Below are 17857 nucleotides of genomic sequence, written 5' to 3'. Positions count from 1 at the left end.
TTCTTATGCCCTGCCGCCATTTTTACCCATGGCCGGTGATCAAGAATCTAGCAGAGTAACTTCTTGAGCTTTGTGTGTATGCTCACTTAGGTAGTTAGGTTGGAAGGGGAGTTTAGGAAGTGGAAGTGAAACATTCATCTTTGAAAGGACACTCTGCATTCATCCGATATTGGAGAGTAGATCTCATTAATTCATGTGTCGGAAGAATCCCCGTATGTAAGATGATTCCAATTCTAAAATTCACCTCTTTTTTGCTGAAAGAGGAATCACTCTTGACCCTTAATGGATTCGTGTCTGAGAGAATTGATAACCAGAACCTTAACAAATACCTAAAGAAAACCTTCCAAATTTTTAATGTGTCTGCATATGATTTTCATGATCAAATGGACTGGAATTAGAAGCGGTGATTGCGAATTTCAAATTAACTAGTACAATGAAAGCATTGTAAAATTCTATAAAAAGATTTCTATTTATTAGTTTAAGCTAATCGCAGCTTGCAAGAACCAGTTGCCAACATTCCTCTCACATAAAAAACCTCGGTGCATTGGATAAAACATACATCCACCCCACACAGTACTTCTCTCCCCAAAATCACCCTTCCCTTATGGCATGTCCAATACAGATGCAACAGCCAGATCTGGTTTCTAACTAGGGAACATGCTAGACCAGAGATAGAACCATTGGTATTCAAGGAAATCTTCAGCGATATATGGCACCAAGTTATTTGAGAAGGATCCTCGATCAACTTGGGAGCTAAGTTCAAGGAGTGGCTATGTTTTCCTTTGCAAGTGGAGCGATTTCCTCGCCATCGACCCCAGGTTCAGTTCCTGCAACTTGTAGGCTCAATAGCAACTTCTCCCATTCTTTGCAAGGTCCCTGTGATGGAAAGAAGAAGAAGAATACAGACTTTACAAGTGGCTACAGATCAAATAAGCATGTAGCTAGCCTTGGATCCTATTATGGTGTTTCCGATTCTCACAACTGCTAGTTCACAAAAAAGCAAGCAGAAGCAAAAACAACTCTGTAGATATTTATTTTTCCTCACCTTCCAGGAAAGATCCTGAGCCATGCCATCTACTATCATCTTTTCTAAAACGGGAGTTCCATATGTCTTAAGAGCCCTTTTAACAGTTTTTGCAACAGCAGTAACATCTGCTGGGTCAACAGCATCACACTGAAATAGCCAAATGCAAAAGTTTTGAGCGTATTTTTCACACCCCATCAATTAGGTAACTCTCACGACATGGCAAATGTTGTTACCTCTACATTGAAATCTCCCATCTGAAATCCAGTGATACCTTCCTTCACGGTGTCAACTAGTCCCCCAGTGGATGCAACAATAGGAATCTGGAACCATGTTTCAATATAGCAGTTTGACTTCAATGAACTCTGAAGAGCAATAACAAACATAGAAAAGAGAACCCAGTAATAGAAAGGGATTGTACCGTTCCGTATCGCATGGCATGTAGCTGAATGAGACCACAAGGCTCAAATCTGCTAGGGATCAGCATAAAATCAGCCCCAGCAATGATCTTATGTGCCAGAGGTACATTGAATTTCGCTATCCCTATGGCCTTTTCAGGATATTTTGTTTCCAACTGTTGAATCTGCTTCTCCATTGCCTTTTTACCAGTACCCTAGGAAGAAAAGAGGAAGCAGCCAATGATGGACTATCAACCAAAAAAAATTACAAGGGGGAACAGAAACACGAGGAAAGTCATTCCAAGTCTGATACATACAAGTATAACAATCTGAACATTCTCTCCGACAAACTGAGAAATTGCTGCAGCAAGAATATCTGAGCCTTTCTGCTCCTCCAGTCTACCAATAAAACCTATTACAGGGATATTTCCATCCACAGGCAACCCGACCTCAGCTTGAAGTGCTTCCTTTAAAACAGGTTTAGCATCGAGGACCTGAAATACCAATTTATAGGGGTAGTGACAACCGAACAAAGCTGCATGGTGGGAGCTAAAAAAGAAGGGGAGGGGAGGAATTGACAGAGATTTCACCAAACAACTCTTACAGTTGTAGAGTCATATTTCACATCAATATATTTGTCCGTAGAAGGGTTCCACTCTTGGACGTCCATCCCATTCACAATACCAGCAATGCCGGTCTTGCGAATGATGTTATCCAACTCCACACCCTTCTTCACGCCTGATGTGAGTTCTTGGGCATAGTATGGGCTGACAGTGACGACCCTGTCAGATTCTAATATTCCGGCCTTCATCCAATTAATTTTCCTTCCCTTTACGGGCTTCTCATATCTGCAAAATTGTTTTGCCAAAGGAATGAAGCTCATACAGATAGGTATTTCCCACTGCAACTAAAATTCTGAAAAGAAAACTATTTACAGCCAAGACTACGTACCCATCCATAAAATCGAAAGAACTCCTAAAGTCATCCGGAAGATTTAGAAGTGAGAAGTCTGAGAAGGAAAATCTGCCCTGGTAGGCAATGTTGTGTATGCAGAAAGCAACCTGTTAAAAGTAACAAAGCCAGCTTAGTCCCTCAGGAACTTGAATGTACATATCATATTGAAATGGAACAATTCAGAGCAGAATAAAATGTTGCTATAAGATGCTTACCTTTGCATTCTTGTAAAGTCCCATAGGCTTGTACGTACTTTTCAGATAGCATGGTAGAAGAGCCGTGTGCCAATCATTGGCGACGAACACAACATCCTCCCCTGCAACAGGAAGAATGGAAGGCAGTGCTTAAATGAAATTATTTTGGTAAAATCTGAAATTATCAGGATAGAAGAATCAGAGAAGAGGGTCCCCACCATATGGTCCGGAGAAATACTTGTTGTTGTTGAGATTCAAAACTCTTGGAGCTTCTATAGCTGCCTGCAAGCCGTAAAATGTACTGGGTTACATACGAATAAGTAGACAGAATTGGTGATAACATCATTCACCATCCCCAGATCAAGTTTGCAGACAAAATTTTGTGGCCTAAACTCTACGTTTTTCAATTGCCATCATGGCTCAAATAACCACTAGCTTCTCCACAGTTCCACACAATGTGTGGAGCTACCCACCACTCACCAGCTTGAACCACATACCAGCAGGAAGTATCACAAGTAGTGGGCAATTCCTATCTAAATCTTGACTGGAAGACAGAAACTTTGACGTTTCTGTTCTGGCAAAAGAACATACATCTAAATAGAAACTTTAGTATTACTAAGATAACATAGTTCTGCATAATACTATTAATTGGTTACAATATTAAAGTAAAGATAATAAAGTACTCCCCCCTTGAGGGAGGAAACAGACGATAATAATGCATTACTAACCTGGCACAGCAAGCTGAATCTGAGTTGGTTATCCTGATAATCCACTCCAGCTTTGGGACCATAGATCTTGGAACCAGTTTTTCCCCATACCTTAAGATTTAAGAAATGAAGCATTGCATGAGCATTAGTTTTCCTCATAGTGCTGGTTTTACTGCCTAAGTACAACAGACCCCCATGAGGTGGACCTAAGAACTATCCTCTGGCTTAAACAAACCTTCTCAAGGAACATTGGGTGGTCCACAAAAACACGATCAACTCCTCGTTTGTAGCAGTGAAAGAATCGAACAGTTTCAACTTTATCCCCAATTTTTATCTGCACATTATTATTAGCCAGTTAGCAACATCATATAATATGAGCTCCAATGAAATGAAGAATTTTCTGGAAGTACAACAGAGATCACCTCAACTAGAACATTTGTATCCCAAGCATCTCTGTACTGGTCATAACGTGGAGAAACAGTCATAACTCGGTGTCCATTGGCCTAGAGAAGTGACAACCAAGAGTTCAGTATATTAGTATTCATCCAACGATAAGCATAGATTAGTGCCAGAAAAACAGGGACAGCTACTGCTTTTGCAATTCAAACAAGCAGAAAGCAAAACACAGATCCACACTTACAGCCATAGCTGGTGGTAGTCCTCCAAGGACATCACCAAGCCCACCAGTTTTGCTCCATGGACCAACCTCTGCTCCCACAAAGACCAGGTTCATTCCTTTTCCGCATACAATGTTTCCAACCAGCCTTTTGTTGTCAGTTTTGTATCCCATCTTCCTAGCTCGCCCTACAGTTACCTTGGTGTTGGTTTTCATCCGTAGAATATTGATGTTGTTCAAACATCTTAATCCATTGTGAGTCACCGTTTGATTCATTACACCAATTTGTGCCCATGTTGCCTTCGTTTGAGATCTGGATGCTCTCTCACAATTGAGGTCTGAGCCTCCAGAAACAAATTGTGATGCACCCACAGTTGCCATTTGTAATTCTTCCACTGAACAAGGAGTAGATCAATTAGGAATATTTAACAGATCACAAGCACAAAACAATAGATTGCTACCAAATGACCACAGACATGAAAGAGAACACAACTGAAGCAGGGTTCCAGGGGAGTTGAGTACTATTACTCATCCATAAAAATGCTATACAATATGATTAGCCAAAGTCATGTATGATGCAGAATGTCGCTGGCAATTAGTTATTTCCTCCTTAACTTAAAACCTCCATTAATGGACACACATAATCTTGTGCACAGCCGGAGCATCAGTTATTGGGTGGAAATTACTAACTCATATCATGAGATTTCAATAGCCTTAAAGATAAACATTTTAAATATAATCAAACAAACAGACTTTTCTCCAAGCACAATTCTGACGGTATTGCACTATGGCCTTGACAACCAAACCTTTGATGAGAAATTCTCTATTTCAAGTATTATGATGCTTCCCTAAGGAATTAAATTATGTCGAGAAAATCGAACCCACTGCATAATATATCTATACAACTCGGCTTACAAAGGCACTTGAGTAAACTCCCATGGTTTAACTTATCAGTATTCACAATAGCTTTTCCCAACAAAAAACAGACAATATAATCAGAGTAAATAGCTGAAATCAACCAGGTTAACAGGCAGATCACTGTTAAACCCATTACTATCCCGTCTTCCGGAGAAATTCTGGAGACAGCTGGAATAACGAATGAAAGGGGAAATCAAACAAATAAACCACCAAGTGATGGAAGAAAAAAGAGTAACAAATCATAAGTGGAAAATAGAATTTTCATTGAAGCAGCAAGCTGGAGCGTTCGAGAACCGAAAAGCAGATACCCAAAAAGCAAACATGAAGAACATGTACACTTACAAATCAGCGAAAATCTCTCAGTAAGTAGCTAAACTAGAAAGAAGGTGAAGGTGATGAAGAAAGAAAGTTTTGTCAATTATTTATAGTAAAAAAAGGATTAAAAGGGGGGTTCACAGGGAATAGCAGAGTCAAGCTTACCACTTCAACAGGGACGAGAAGTGGAGGAAAATCCGGGATCCGGAGGAAAAGAGCAACTCTTCTCTCGGTTCTTCAGTTCCTGTTGTGATCTTTCCGAATCTCAGGTAGCTAGTGCCAGCAACTTAAAAGGAGCGTTTGATTGATTGATGATGACTTACACAGTTACACTTACTTACGATTAGTGTGGAGAAGAGAAGACCATGAACTGACTGGGACAACTTACCAACTTGTTTGTAATCGAGTCTGTAGCAGTAGCTGAGTAGGAATCTAGCTCAAGCTGCCCTTGGGAGTGGGCGTCGTATTCCACGTGGCTGGAGGAGAATCGTGCACTCTTCTTGGATCTCTCGTACACGTCGGACATTTTAATTTCATCAAATTGCAACAAAATCGAGAGATGACCTCGCGGTTGGACATGTCAGCACCAAATATATATATATAGATATCAACGGTCAAGGACTCAAGGAACAATTCTTGGCTGGACTGCAATTGCAGACTTTGCGGTATAAATCTTTGATTATTATTTCAAATAATTTTGATTTGTTACAAGTTACAAACAAACTGACAAGTGACAACTACTCTTCTGCCACAGTGCCACTTCCACTTGATGGTTGGATCAGTGTGCGGCTGCGTTACCGTTCATGTCACTTTCATTCTTAATTTTCGTTACCTTTGTGAGCCACATTGAGTCATTATTGACATTGACAAATTCAAGTTTCGAGGCATTGAACTAATTAGACCCTCTTTGCCCAAGTAGCTAGCACGCTTGTTTATCTCTCGACAGTCGACCCTCTGATCAGTTCAACGGGCAGGCCATGTGTCACCTGTCCAGAAGGCCGAGGGAATATATAGGATTTATACTCAGTTTAGACATTTCCACCCTTGAAGTTTGGTTGATAAAAGTATGCTTTTCTAATCAAGACTCAAGAGTACCTATTACCTAAGAGATCAATTTAACGGAGCCAATCAAACCCATTTTAGTGATTTGATTTTTTCCTCATTTCTTTAAACGTTTGATTTGATGGGTGGAATATTTAATTTAGGTTTCTCTATATCAACGTCAATTCTTTCTACCCTCGTTTGTGATTGTTAATAATAAATTTCTTAAATTCATTTTTTTCTACCCTCTTATTCTTAATTAGGGTTTTTGTTTTTCTGGTAAATAGACTGTTAATTAGGTTCGCTAGATCTTGTAGATGGAAAAAAATCGTCTGTTGTGCATAGCAGTGCACTACTGCAGTACGCCACGTAGAATATATCAAATAGATGAATGAGATTAAAAGGTTAACTTTAAGTGAAAATGACTAAGTTTTGAGACCCGGTTTGTTTATACCCACCCAACTTTACAAATCTAATCCGACCTCTCCTCACTCCCACGACCTCCTTTTTCGTTTGAGACTCCATGCTCCACCTCTCCTCTGCTTTGAGAACTGAGTGACGAAAAGAAAATTAAGAGAAAGGAACAAGTTAGCAATTGTAGTTCAGAAAGAACAATAGGTTATTCCACTTTCTTCTCATGCTTTCACTAAGCTGAGATTTTTACAAGCTACAAGCTGAAGACCTAAAATTGAAACCACCATTGTCTCCGCAGAATGTATTTAATTAAAATTGAAGCTTGTTTATATGAATTGCAAAGACATGCAAACAACTCCGCCATTGTCCATGAAAATTAAATGTAAAGAACCCAATTCCCAATTCCTATTCTCATTTCTACTTCAAATTTCTGTTTTAGGTACTCTTACCGCTCGTTATGTCAACAAAATTGTCAGACCTAGATTTTAATTCAGCAATTCGGTTGTTAAAAATTTCGTTTATGTTATCAAACATAAAATCACACGTCCTATTTCCGTGATATTTTGGTTTTTGATTGTACATTATTTAGGGAAAAAAAAATGAAGAATAGGGGTTAGGGGTTGGGGATGGTTTGGGTTTTGAACGATAAAAATCCTCTACTGAGGTGCTTTTGTTTTATCCTTTTGTTTTCCACAAATCAGAGTGTCTTTGCCACCTAGAATATGTTTTTAGGAATAAAATGCCCTTGAATTAAATGGAATTCTCATATGGGAATAGCAGGGAAGAAGAAACCGATAATTGGAAAAAGAAAAACAATGGAGGAAAATGAGTGACAGGAAATTCGTGAGAGTTGAAGAGCCCTTGATTTGGGTTTTCAGAAATGGGCGGGTGCAAGGTAACTGGATCTCAAAACTGGATCATTTTCACTTAAAGTTAACCTTTTAATCTCAACCCTCTATTTCACATATTCTACATGGCGTATGTCAGTAGTGCACTGTTGTGCACAATAGATGATTTTTCTTTTCTTGTAGATGGAAATGAAATTCATGAAGGAAAGATGCAAATTAAGGAGAAGATTTATTTTATTTTATTTTATTTGTTTATTTATTTTCAGCAGTATATCTTATTATCATTAGTCAAAATGTTAAATATATCTAAAAAGAATAAATAAATAATAGTAAATAGAAAACTAAAGATATTTTTTTTAAAATAAAAGACAAGAAAAAATTTGCCACAAAAGAAAAATACATACTTTAAAACCTAAGGCCTGGTTCCATCTAACTCTACATTGAAACTCATTAAGGTTTCCCCTCCCCCACTAGAAGGCACAACAGCGGGAAGTAAACATTACTGGACATCCAAGCAGGAAAGAAAATTTGAAGGAATGGATCTGCACGTTATTTGGAGACCATGGGATTTGGATGGCATTTTTTGTATTTTCATCGAATACAAGAAGCATACCAAATTTGGAAGGCTAAACATACAGCATCTCCCTTCCTTCTTGGTCAAGCGAAAATAAATTTTCAGGAATTATTATATTTTTCCATCAATGAATGATCAAGAATGCAATTTGAGATCTGGTTGATCCATTCTGCCACTCAATCGCCAACTAGCAGCAGACCCTTGTATTTGTTCTTGTGGCCCCCCGTCCCTGGTGAGTCTCAAAAGTCACAACCTCCTCCCAATCTTCGCAAACTGTCTAGCCACTCCTAATATGACTGCCTTAGTCAACAGGCCCCTATCGAGACTACAGGCAAGTATGACAGCTCCACCCATAATCACAAGCTTAGGAATGTTCCTTCCCCTTGGTTTCACAGATGGATCCACATGGTCCTCCGATGAACCAGCAATGGTTTCTAATGATCTCACGTAGTCTGCATTGACCTTCTTGTTGATCTGTGCCAAGAAAGCACATCGGGAGAGTGGTGCCCCTGATGCCCTAGCTTTCTGGTAGGCACGTAAGCCTGGTTCAATCTTCTTCACAGCTCCCCACATACCTTGTCGAACACCAAACTTTGCAATTTCCCATGGGATGCCCATGTCTTCATGATGGAAGAGTAGCACTTCACAGGCAGGCAACTGGCAGTCCCCTCTCTTTGATTCCACTGGTTCAAGTAAACGATGGAAGCGTCATTTTATCTGTCAGTCAAAATGTGAATATAGGATTCTCCCAACAAAAGAAGGCGGGGAATCAATTTCAAAACAGTCATATTATAAATCTTTTGCAAGAAGATTGACACTAAAAATAGGTCATCTTCATATGCAAGTACCTGGTAACCAAAAAATATCATGCTGCAACAGATTTATGTTATTCACTCAGACTTTGGTCGGGGGAGGGGGGAAGGGATTGAGATATCTCAATATTAAAATATTTACATTTTCAGTTGTCACTCAAATGAAAATTTCAGCAAATTTTGGCCAAGAAGATCGTTTAACTATTTAACAGAACAAGGAAGATATTTAGAATTGGAAAACCTTGACGAAATCAAGGCTGGTTACAACTTTGTATGTAATAACCTTACTTTCTTGCCCTTTTCAATGTAATACTCTTCTTACCAGTGAAGATGATCCATCGTTTCACATAAAAACATATAAAATGCTGCACTGCATAACTTCTAGAAGACCCCTTTCTTACTCCCGCATTTATTAAATTTTGGGAAAAAGACAAGGGGCAATTAAAAGAAGGTTACAGCCTTCTTAATTCACCATCTTGGTGACAAGTTATCCCCAATTTTAAATCCTTGGAATCTTCTATTAAATTTTAAACTTCTCCCATATTATGCAAATATTCCCAGGAAATGTTTCAAGGGACCATCGAATCAGATCAAACTATGACCAACAGTTCACATCTCATCAATAGTGCACACTCCTAGGGAATAAGACTAGTAGGCATGGATGGATGGATCTTCATTGCCGACCTATTGGCCTTTAACAATCCAATACCAGGTGTTACCATAAAACATGGCTTCCATCTGTTCTATATGACATAAATACTGTGTTGATTAAATAGTAAGTAATTAGTGAAATGCAATTCATTAACTAATAAAATAAAAGGCATAGCAAATCAAGTCTTGATAGAGTTCTATTGGCATTAGAGAAAAAGGGGGGGGGTGTTAAAAGAGGAAGGGGAAAGGAAGAGGAGGCATGGTCTTATGGTTGGAAATGGTTAGGAAAAAAAAACACTTTATATTTGATGAACTAGACAAGAATACAGGCGCATATAAAAAATTGCTCCTATCACAAGTAATTTTTTTTTTTTTGGGGGGGGGGGGGGTGTTGTACTCAGTTATAATACTCAAAATTTTGTTCCCTAATGGGACACAGGATTAATTTTCTTAAGTGTTGAATTAGATTTGGATGCTTATTAGTTGGACAGAGCACTACCTTTAATCCAACTAATGTCAATTCTAGCTAATGTTAGTGTTTAAGCTTTATTAGAACACTTAGTGGTGTTTAATTCTATTAGAATTTGTTTAAAGCATTTGAAATTTCCTAGGTTTCTGCTGCGGAGTGATGTTTATTCAGGGATTTAATTCTCAACAGATTACCCAGTTGAATTGAATTTATTGGTGAAAGTGTAAGCTGTCAGGTCTTCCCTACCCCCTCTAATTCTTTTGTCCGTTCGTGTTGTTCACAGTCCCGAAACGGCCCTCCTATCCATAGCAAGACTCTCAGCACCCAGTTTGTCAGGAAAATCTTCTTAAAACTGGGATAGCTAAGCAGCCAGCAAAGTCTTAATTCCAACATAAGCCTATGATTGAATCATTGAATCATGTAGTCAAAGAAAAAGGGGGAAACCCCCACATATACATAGCAGTGCATGTCATTGAAACAGACCACCAAACTTGAAGGTTGTACCATGTAGTTAAGGAAACAAGGGAATAAGCACCCTATATGGCAGTCTGAGTCATTGAAACAAGCTACCAATTGACATGTAAAATATCCAAGGGCTTCAACATATATTAAGTAGACCAAATGACCTTTTCACATGGTGAAAAATGGGCTAGAAACCTCTCCACTGCATCGCAATTGGTATCCCTTCCAACATATGCACAGAACAGAAATCCCAATTCTTCATGAGATTCTAAACTCAATGACTTAGGGTTTACTAACTCAAAGTGTTGCACGAGCCACGATGTGTTGATATTATTAACTCAAAAATAAAAAAAAAGAAGGGTAAGTGACAGTTACTGTCCCCCCTTAGTTGGCTGAGTAACACTTAAAACCTCCTCATTATATGATACTGACACTCATTAGTTATTACCCTCTCTACCATTGAAAATGTGACAATAAGGCCTACCATCAACTTTCCCAGTTAAGTGGTACCTTGCTGTTGACTCCCCCCCCCCCCCCCCCCCAAAAAAAAAAAAAAACCGAAATACCATCATATAAGATATGGGTGAAGGAATTCTCCTTTCACCCATTTTCGCTTCCTCAGCCAGCAACCACACCCAAACCCTTTGCAGGCTTCATGTTCCCCAGCATGACCATCACCCCCAACCCCTCCCATAAGAGCTCTGTTATCCAAACTAACCTTGGTGTTTCCTGCACAAAGTGCCATGAATGTTCATAATAGAACTCCAGATAACAGTACAGTCGGAGATCAGTAACCCCTCCCTTAAAAGCTCTGTTATCTAAACTAACTTGGTGTTTCCTCCACAAAATGCCAGGAATGTTCATAATAGAACTCCAGATAACAGTACAATCAGAGTCCAGTGATTAATGAAGCTGTGGAGAAAACTAAGTCTGCCTTGTTTCTTGGATTTTCTCTCTCATGCTCCTGTTGTGGATGTTAATGAACCTGTCTCCACATCTCTCAGTATTCCTTCTCATTGCCACTACTTCCAATTCACCTTAATATATACCTCTCTATCTTCTACTTCCTCCTTTATTACCTTCGAGAATGGCTGTTCAAGCTCAGTACCCATCTAGTATTTTACTTCTAAACAAGTATTCTGATCTCTCTGCTTCAATCTTCTCTTCCCATTCTTTACTTTTCCCTTCGATTAATTTTGGCTTTGAGTGGGTATCTTTTTAGGGTTCAGAAACGGGCAGATCAGAAGAACTTGCTTGGGAGCAATTATATCTTCCAGCCACAACTGGGTGGATTCCTTGATCAATCCGATATGAATTTCAACAATGGAGGTGGTTTGGGTCTTACTGGTTATTTGATGAAGATAATTTCAACAATTATTAGAAACCTGCAAATCTGAATATAGGGAAAGAGGGCAGAAATAGAGAAGAACACAAAACCCTAATAGGGAAATGCATGCTACTTATATAATCAAAATTCTAATTTTAATTTTCCACCGAAGCCATCCCAAGAAGCAGCAAATTAACAACTACCTGAGTTAATGAAGCTTTGGCAACTAAGATATGAATCGCTCTCCGACAAGAAGAAATGGCTGAAGGATCTCTGTTTCTTCACTTCTTTTCCCCTCCCCAATCCATGTCTTATCATTTTCTTCCCCCCCTTTTGGAAATACAGGTTTTGGGTTTGTCTCTCAGGATCTTTACTTGCATGGGTTCTTCAGTGCTTTGATAAAGCTACCAGCAGACTAATCAGCCAGCATTATTGTTGCACTTTACTTAAAGGTGTTTAGGATTGAAGGTGGGTAAAAAGAGAGCAAAGGTTCAGAGCTTCAAGGCGAGAAGAGTTGAAGCAAGGAAGCGAAGTGGAGTAGGTTCAATTCTTCAACCTGATTTCTTTACTTCTCTTGTCATGTTCAAAGCTTATAATTATCTAGGCGATGGCAGGAGGAATAGTTTTTGGGTTTTGTCCTGTATCTTTGCATGTCTGCCTTGATTTAGGAGATTGCATTTTAGAAAAAGCAAGAAGATGGGTGAAGGAGGTACTTCTTCTGATGCGGGTTCAGCACCAAAATGGTCAACTTCCCTTCAAAAACAACTTAGGGTTGATAGATATGGGGTTGGGGTTTTGTTCAGCAGTCCTATGTGGTCATGGGCCAGTCTTATGGGCCCATAAGTTTACTGTTTAGACCAAGTATGAAGATAGATTTTTATCTTAGTTTAATTGGTTTAATTATGTAATTTCTTGCAACTTCAGTAATAAGGGTAGAAGAGTCTTGTTCTTATGTTTTATTTTAGTTTTAAACGTCTAAGTCAGTCTAGCATAGGATAAGGAGTCATTTTAAGTTTAGTTAGAGGAGTCCTATTTGAATTTGGATTAGCAAGTTGAGTACAACTAGGAAAGCCAGCTTCTAAGTCCTAATTTCACTAGGACTTGTTATGTAGGCTATAAATAAATCCCTGGGCATGTAACAGGAGATAATATAATTAATAAGAGAGTGTGAGCAAGGTTAGTAGAGCTTCTCATCAGTAGTAAGGGACCTCCATGTGATCGAGTAAGCACCCTAGGTTTCTATTTTAAGGAGTCTCCTTCGGCAGTGCTTGTAGCCTGCCCACACTTCTTTCCATCTCCATCATACTCTTAATATCCTTATACCTTTATCCATCTATATCCCATCAAACAGACCAAACCCCAAGCAGGAATTAGAACACCATAGTTAGGAAGTAATTGAGGAACCAACCAGTCAACCACCCATACACCCTAACCTCAAAATTTCAACGAACCCTTTCTTGGTCCCATACGAGTTGGCTCTCTTCAAAGATCCTGAAAGAATTGGCCCTCATTCAATGGAAGCTACATCACCTTCACCTTCCTCTATGATTTAAGAGGAGTATTTTATTATTTTTACACTGTCAGGGGTAAAATTGACATTTCATTCTGCTTAGCAAGGAAATTAATGACGGGATTATTGTCGGGTTTTCCAGGTAAGAGGGGGTGTTGGTGTCATTATCATATTACAAGAAGTGTTACTGCACCAACTAAGAGGGAAGTTGACTTTCATTTACCCAAATAAAAATAAATGAATAATATAAATTAGAAACAAAGATGATATTCACAAAAAGTGCATCACCTCTCTGGTTAAATTCAAACTAAATTTCCACCAAACACCAAGCCAGAAATTAGATATAGATCACGACTTAGAAACTTTTAAATTTGCAACATCAGCATGAAGAGAGGCAACAAATGGAGATTTAACTTACCTGCTCGAATACACCAACTTGAGTAGTAAAGGTCAACACGTCTTGGTTTGTCGCACCTTGGCACTGAATCATAGGGTACTCCCTGGAATTGGAATAGATACAATGCGCATTCAGGTGGCAGAAAGTTTCTCTCCCTCTTCTCTAATTGAGGAAAAGGTGTGTGCATGTGTAAAGATCAACTAAAACACATAATAGTGGCATATCAGCCATGGACTGAGGGTGAACACTAGCAAACTGCAAAACAAGAATCACAAACTCACATTGACTAACATGGCAAAACATTCACACATAAGGTTTCTAGTAACTAGTGAGCATGCAAGAGGTGAAAATAGAAACCCACTAACTCAAATGAAAAGTAGAACCCCAAGAGGTTCACTCAATTGGCAAAAATCATCACCCACTAATTAAGAGGTCAAGAGTTCAAATCTCAATCAAGGAAGCTTCTAGACTTTTTGTTTCTTCCTTTTTTCTCTAGGTTTTGATATATTACTTATTCACCCCCCCCCCCCAAAAAAAAAAAAAAAAAAAAAAGAAAAAAGAAACAAACAAACAAATACAAAGTGACATAATAACCTCAGTTGAATGAGGGCCAAATCTTCCAAGATCTTTAAAGAATCAGCCTGAAACCATATTTTTGAAGCTGTAGTGGGGTGTTTTGGGTATTCCAAGGTTGGGATTGAATAATACTTACAAGGAAATATTGGTATGTAGGTCCCAAAGAGGAAATGGTGTGAAAATTGATAAAATCAGATGGCTGGTTTAAGAGTGCTAAACCTGGTAGGAGTTTGAATCCTAGTAGACTCCCATGTTTAATGGGTTCAGAGGATTGGATGGAACTGAAACTTGAGGGGAATATAGACCAACTGTGGGGAAAAGGCTCCTCCAAGTTTGAGCCAACCCCAACTGGAAGATTCACATAGATTTGACTTGGAAATTTTGGTGTCTAAGGGAATCTGAAATTTCAAGGGACAAGAATAAAATGTGATATGAGAAGGGGAATGAAGTGTAGGCTACCAGATACCTGGATGAGGAGCCTTATAGAACTTTAATATGATCAGATTGGCTTCTTGAAGTTGTCTATCCAACTATAGCAAGGATTTGGCTTGACTTCACAAAGAACCTCAACAGAATACTCAACTCTTGGACCTTCTGTGACTGAAGTTGACATAAACCAGTAGTTATAGCAGCAACACTCACATAAAAGCACTTGAGGCTTAAAGGGAAAATAATCTATTAATCAACTGTAGTTTACTCTAGAAGATTGGGGGCTATTTATAATACACAAGAAGTCCTAGTGAAATTAGGACTTAGAGACTGACTTAAAGTAGGAAAATAGAAACCATCCAACAAACATAAGAAAAAGGCTATTTGGATAGAATTTACATAATCAAACCTATTTTCCTTCTCTCTTTCATGAGGAAATTCCCTATGCTTAAGTTTATGAAAGGATATCAAGTTCAAAATTGTATTTGCAGAGAAACAGAACACAAAAAATCATGGTTTGAGGCTAAAACAGAAGGAATTAATAGAGAAAGCAGAAGGATTGGGCACAACATTTGTTTTTATTATCTTTTTTTATTATTATTATTTCAAAGCCAACCAAAGCAAATAGACTAGTAGAACACTACTACTGTAATTATCACTACAAGAAACTGGGTAAAACAGAAATAGAAATCTGGGGTACAAGCTACAACACAGCTAAATTCAGAAAATATAAAATCTAAAATAACACCTTGAAAATTAAAATAATAGACATTCCTGTTCAATAGGCCGAGACAATACGCAAACATGTCCACAGATGAGAATTTGTATTCCAGTTGAATCTTTTCTAACTCACAGAAAACATCAGCTCAAACTTAAGAGTTCTTCCTGCAGTACTAGAAGATAGGAGAAGCCCGTACGACAAGAATAGCAGCTTAGAATGAGTTGTCTACCAACGTTCACACAAAAACATAAGCAACAAAAAAGAAGATTCAACAAATATTATAGCAAGTTTTCACTCCCATACCTTGGTGACACAATAATATGTTCTCCCTGATTCCCAAATTCGACGTCCTATTATGTACTCTCTGTCACTACAGAAGAAAGGGAACTGTGGAACAGAAGAATCAGAGTGTAAGCAGATATAACCAAGTTTAAGAAATTCACAAAGTGGGCAAAAGCAAATCTTCTTACCTTTCGAATCCAATGAACTACCATAGTTCCTGTGGCGAGGCACTCCTCTAATGTGGCAGAACTTATAAGCATGTCATCCCACTTCTTCCGGAACTCATCATCCCAGAAGAAATCCCTCATCAACTCTGGTGTGGCATCCTCATAAACAGTTCTGCTGCGGTACTGTGGAGGGCCGGTCTAGAAAGGTTGGGAGAGAGGGGAAAAAAACATACGGAGAAAGAAAGGTCATATGGTAAAAATTTTCCGTCTTCTCAAAAACAGTATACTATACCAAGTCCTTCCAGGAGAACTACGTACATGTTAAAGCTCGTAATGCCACAAATGCTCTATCAAATCGAAGTAAAATACCAGCAGGAGACAAACTACCTCGGGGTCTCTCCGCCAAGCTTGATAACTCATACTAGGTGTCGAGCGATCCATCATGCGTATCCATGCTGCGCCCCCATCTTTCTCCTCCACTAGCTGACACAAATGTTGTAAGTCCTTCTCCGTCACAGCCACCGTTTTTTCACTTTCCGACCGTGGAGTCCTGCATACTCGTGCAGGTAAAACCAATCAATAATTCGAGTTAAAAATGAACAAATACACAAATTATTGAAGAACAGATTAAGCTCCCACATTGCAAGCTAACTTTTTTTTTTTAATGAAAATCAGCAAATTTCACCTACAATGCTTATAGGTACAGTTTTACAAACGGCAGAAGCTTAGGCAAGGAATTACAATTTTATTGTTCAGGAAGTTACAAAGAAGACGATAGGGAGAACGACGAATTCAACATACTTACATACCTACAGTCGTAAGTTGCTGCTGTGGGAGCAGAGAACGGTTGCTTATCCAACCCATCGTCAGACATCCATGAAATGCAACTTGGCAACTGTGGTTTTAAGGAACTAAAGGCTTTTGGTATGGAACCAAAACCAAATGATTGGGGCGAAATGGAACCAGGCAAAAAGGAAGACGGTCGTAACAATGAGGTGGGATACGAGACTGAAAATTCCATTTTGTCTATCCCGAAATTCGCCCATCTTGGCTTCCAAGACCATCCGATAACAAGACCTACAAAAACAGCCATCCATAGAGGACTGAAGAACATGACCAACTCCATGAAAACGTCCCCAATTGTAGGTCTTTGTAAGATATCCAAAAAAACCGAAATCAAAGCCATAAAATTTAGGAGGATGAAAACACACAAGGGAGAAGGAGAAGAAGGAGAAGAAGAAGAAGAATGGGAGGGAAAAATAGAAGAAAGAAACCCTCGACTCAATCGATAGTGCAGGCAATAAGCACGGCGATGATTCGAGGGCTTCGGAAGAGGGATAGGCAAAGGAAGTAATATGCCAGAAGAAAAGGAGCGGCTTAATTAAGACGAAGACTTGCAGATAAGAGAGAGTGAAGTAGAGGGAGGGAAAGATGAGATTGAGATATGGTAGCAGAAGCAGAGACGGAAAAAGACAAAGGAATCCACGCAGCAACGGATAAGGATTTCAGAGACAAGCGGTAGAGAGGGGTTATAAGTTGGATTACCGTAGGCCCGTCATACTGTAATCATCTGGAGTTGGAATTTAGAAATTAGAAGCCCTCTCTTACGCTACTCTCTGCCCTGAAACAACTCTACCTAATAAAAGCGCAGAATCTGGAGAAAACAGGCACGACGCCCAGATCAGCTATTCAGTATATAAAAAAAAAACTATTGATCCGCAACAATTATCGGAAATCAGATCGGTAATAGTCAATATTCTGGACTCCTTGAAAAAAAGAAAATATTCGAAAGATGAATGGAATGCGAAGCGTTCCCTCCCTTCCCTTCCCTTCCCTTCCCTTCGCAGGCTCCAACCTTCCCTCTAGCTTCGCTGGTTTCACCAATCCTAAATAATAATTTACAAACGTTTCTGTGGTCGCCGCACCATCGTTTATCACGTTTCTTGAACTGAAGACAACTTATTCATTTGAAAGTGTTGGATTTTCACCAACTTAGCAAATCTCGGTGGTAAATACTAAATATCAATCCTTACATTTATTAGTTTTAAAAT

The 17857-nt window shown here is 39.0% G+C and overlaps 2 protein-coding genes across 2 annotated transcripts; both read right to left on the bottom strand.

The window, feature by feature from the left end:
- Positions 1-389: 389 nt before the first annotated feature.
- On the bottom strand, positions 390-5517 carry LOC149013993 (granule-bound starch synthase 1, chloroplastic/amyloplastic-like). Its single transcript, XM_089159694.1, has 14 exons — positions 5292-5517; positions 3918-4288; positions 3700-3780; positions 3513-3611; positions 3299-3388; positions 2789-2852; positions 2592-2692; positions 2374-2483; positions 2027-2270; positions 1740-1916; positions 1446-1637; positions 1261-1347; positions 1046-1174; positions 390-876 (listed from the first exon to the last, which is right to left on the bottom strand). The coding sequence occupies exons 2-14, from the start codon at positions 4272-4274 to the stop codon at positions 760-762; spliced, it is 1848 nt and encodes a 615-aa protein (XP_089015820.1). The 5' UTR covers positions 4275-4288; positions 5292-5517; the 3' UTR covers positions 390-759.
- A 2246-nt stretch (positions 5518-7763) lies between these two features.
- On the bottom strand, positions 7764-17650 carry LOC149013992 (uncharacterized). Its single transcript, XM_089158278.1, has 6 exons — positions 16616-17650; positions 16194-16356; positions 15828-16004; positions 15661-15744; positions 13653-13734; positions 7764-8686 (listed from the first exon to the last, which is right to left on the bottom strand). The coding sequence occupies exons 1-6, from the start codon at positions 16990-16992 to the stop codon at positions 8250-8252; spliced, it is 1320 nt and encodes a 439-aa protein (XP_089014404.1). The 5' UTR covers positions 16993-17650; the 3' UTR covers positions 7764-8249.
- Between the last annotated feature and the right edge of the window lie 207 nt (positions 17651-17857).

Source organism: Hakea prostrata, chromosome 6 (assembly GCF_041222555.1).
Source record: "Hakea prostrata isolate BN-2017 chromosome 6, UWA_Hpros_2, whole genome shotgun sequence".
Classification (NCBI taxonomy): Eukaryota; Viridiplantae; Streptophyta; class Magnoliopsida; order Proteales; family Proteaceae; genus Hakea; species Hakea prostrata.
This window is presented reverse-complemented; position numbering and strand designations above follow the sequence as displayed.